The 2,696-nt window shown below is 39.4% G+C and overlaps 1 protein-coding gene across 1 annotated transcript in view; it reads left to right on the top strand.

The window, feature by feature from the left end:
- Positions 1-477: 477 nt before the first annotated feature.
- The window catches only part of LOC114073085 (cation-independent mannose-6-phosphate receptor-like), a gene marked incomplete at its 3' end in the record, with an annotated part of 8,168 nt that continues 5,949 nt past the window's right edge, over positions 478-2,696 (top strand). Inside the window, exons 1-3 of the mRNA XM_027910876.1 lie at positions 478-599; positions 1,317-1,418; positions 2,075-2,249. Coding sequence (XP_027766677.1) covers positions 2,093-2,249 — 157 coding nt within the window. The remainder of the gene's footprint in view (positions 600-1,316; positions 1,419-2,074; positions 2,250-2,696) is intronic.

The raw sequence follows: 2,696 nt of genomic DNA on the forward strand, positions 1-2,696 counted from the left end.
AGTCATATTTCAGACTAGTCTAATTAGTGTGAAAACTACATAGGGACTTAAAACTGAGGAGTTGTTACTTACAAATATTGTGGACCCTCTTAAGGGGAAAAATATTGTGAGGTGTATCTTCAGGCTTAGGTTCTGCATCCTCTGTAGATTTTTGATTGTAGGACTCTTAAATCTGAAGTTTTTGCTGATGCAACTCCACATGAAGTTTAGACTGAGAGGATCATTAGACTTGCTCTTCCTGGTTTTGTGAATCTGCAGTTCTTACTCCCCTTACTCACCTGTTGTTTAGACCAAGAGGTGGGGTGAAAAATCTGTGACTTTGAGTGGTTATGAACTTGCTTCAAAATAAATAGGGGCGAGGGAAGCAGGGTGGGAATTGTGTGCATTTGTAGTGAAGTCTTTTAGAAGAATCTGATGGTTCCGGAGTGGTGTCTCAAACATGAGAACATGTTGGCTGTTGCACTTATTCTGGTCTTCTCTCTGCAATCTATTTCCAGAGTAGCAGCCCACGGTTTATCGCTATTCTGGATTGTGTGGCCACTTTTATATGGGAAACTGAGGCTGCTTGTCCAATCAGGGAAACAAAAGATGATTCACAGGTGAGAAAGGAAGAACGTAAATGGTATTTGTAGTCTCAATGTCCTATTTGCTTCTAACACTCCTGATTATTATTTTTAAATGACTTTTGAAGAAAACTGACTACAATGAAGTCTTAGGTCATGATTGAGTCTTGTGATACCTTCTTGCTTTCTTTTTGAAGCATTCCTGAAATGTGTAACCTCTGACCAAAGTATTCATGTGCTTTCTCTTGAGAACAGTTTACCTGCTCTAGCACTGAATGTTCCATTCCCTTACAGTCTTACTAGTCAAACTGAGTCTTTGTGTAAGGGTGTATGTATTTATTGTCCTTGTTTTGTACAGATCAGCAAAGGAGACTTTTGTTTTTTCATGCTAAACTACCCAGTTGATTCTGCTTTACACTTCTCAACATAAACACATTAGTGTGGAAACAACACTCAGTTAAAATTTTCTTTCTCTTAGCTAACCTGATAGATCTGTTAAATTCCACATTAATATGATGGTATGTGGCTGATGTCAGTGAACAAAAAGAACTGAATAAATGTGCAAAGGAATTGAATGAAGTGTTGCTACTGCCCAAGCTGTATCTGGATTGACCAAATTAAGTTGCTGATTGCTATGCAGGCTAGGAATATGTGTAAATCACTGCTTTGGTTCTCGAAAAAAGTTAGAGGTAAAACTTTAACAAAAGAAATGCAGAAGGAGAAAATAATTCTGTTGTAATTTTTTTTTTCCAGTCCTGCACTGTGCGAGATCCAAACACTGGCTTTTTGTTCAATCTGCAGCCGTTAGCTTCTGAAAAGGGCTATGTGGCTACTGGCAGTGGGAAGAATTTCTTGGTAAGGATTTTGACTGTACAGTCTGTTGCTTATGGATGCTAGTTTTGCATTTTTTTGGTCTTGCTTAATAGCAAGTGGAGCTGTGACTCAGTCCTTTTATGAAACATGAGTTGGCAAGAAAGCACTGTGCTTGAGGGCAGGAATGGAAGATAATTCCATTCATCTCAGATGGTCTTAAAAGCATTGAACTTCTGGTTCTTAGCAAACAAAAGGTAGCCATGCTTTTCAGGCTATGCAGAATTTTGCCCTTATGGACTCTGTTGCCAATTTATCTGTTGATGCTGAAGAAATTGATAGGGGAAACCTAGAAAGGGATTTAATCTGTCCATATCAGTGTTTTTAATGCAATCTGCATATATCAGCAGTCCTAGGCTGTCACAAATACTGCCATAGTAGTATCTTTCTTAGTCCGAGAATAAACTTGCTGAGCCACATCCTGCACTTCTAGTGGGGAGAATTTGTGGACCCCATAAGCTGAAAATTGAGAATATTGTTACTGTATTATAGTTGAAATGTCTGTCATTTCCAGTCTGCAAGACAACTGTGTTGTTTGAAAAAGTTATTGACAAACAAGTTTTACTGATATAGAAATGGCTATGTGAATCTAATTTCTGCAGTTAATATTGTGTACATCCACATGTTTTCAAAACTTTTAGCTAAACATTTGTGGATCCATGCCAGATTGTGGTAAAATTGATGGCAAAACAGCTGCTGGATGTGAAATAGAAAATCTGACATCGGTGAGGCTGGTGGAATTGGACAAAACCCTGTATCTATCCAGTGAAGGGTTTCTAACTCTTGCCTACAGAGGTCCTCTTCGTGTGGAATCAGGTGAGTTCAGGAAATATGCAGTAGAAATCAATGGTCATATTATACAAACTTAGTGTGAATGGTCTGCATTCCTTTGTCAACATACTGAAATCTATTTGGCTTGGTGTTAGTTGCTTCAATAAACTAGGTCATATGGGAATTCTAGAAGAAATAAAATAATGCAAAATGATAATGGCTCTATTTTCAGTAATTCATGTGCATTTCAAAACTACAGAAAAGAGACTAAATACAGTATATATGTTACTTTTTTCTTACTGAGCAGCGCTACAGGCTGGGCACAGAGTGGCTGGAGAGCAGCCAGGCAGAAAGGGACCTGGGGGTGCTGATCGACAGGAGGCTGAACATGAGCCAGCAGTGTGCCCAGGTGGCCAAGAAGGCCAATGGCATCCTGGCCTGCATCAAGAACAGTGTGGCCAGCAGGAGCAGGGAAGTGATCCTTCCCCTGTA

Source organism: Empidonax traillii, unplaced genomic scaffold (genome assembly GCF_003031625.1).
Source record: "Empidonax traillii isolate 1590-97213 ecotype Southwest subspecies unplaced genomic scaffold, ASM303162v1 scaffold5271:size8687, whole genome shotgun sequence".
Lineage (NCBI taxonomy): Eukaryota > Metazoa > Chordata > Aves > Passeriformes > Tyrannidae > Empidonax > Empidonax traillii.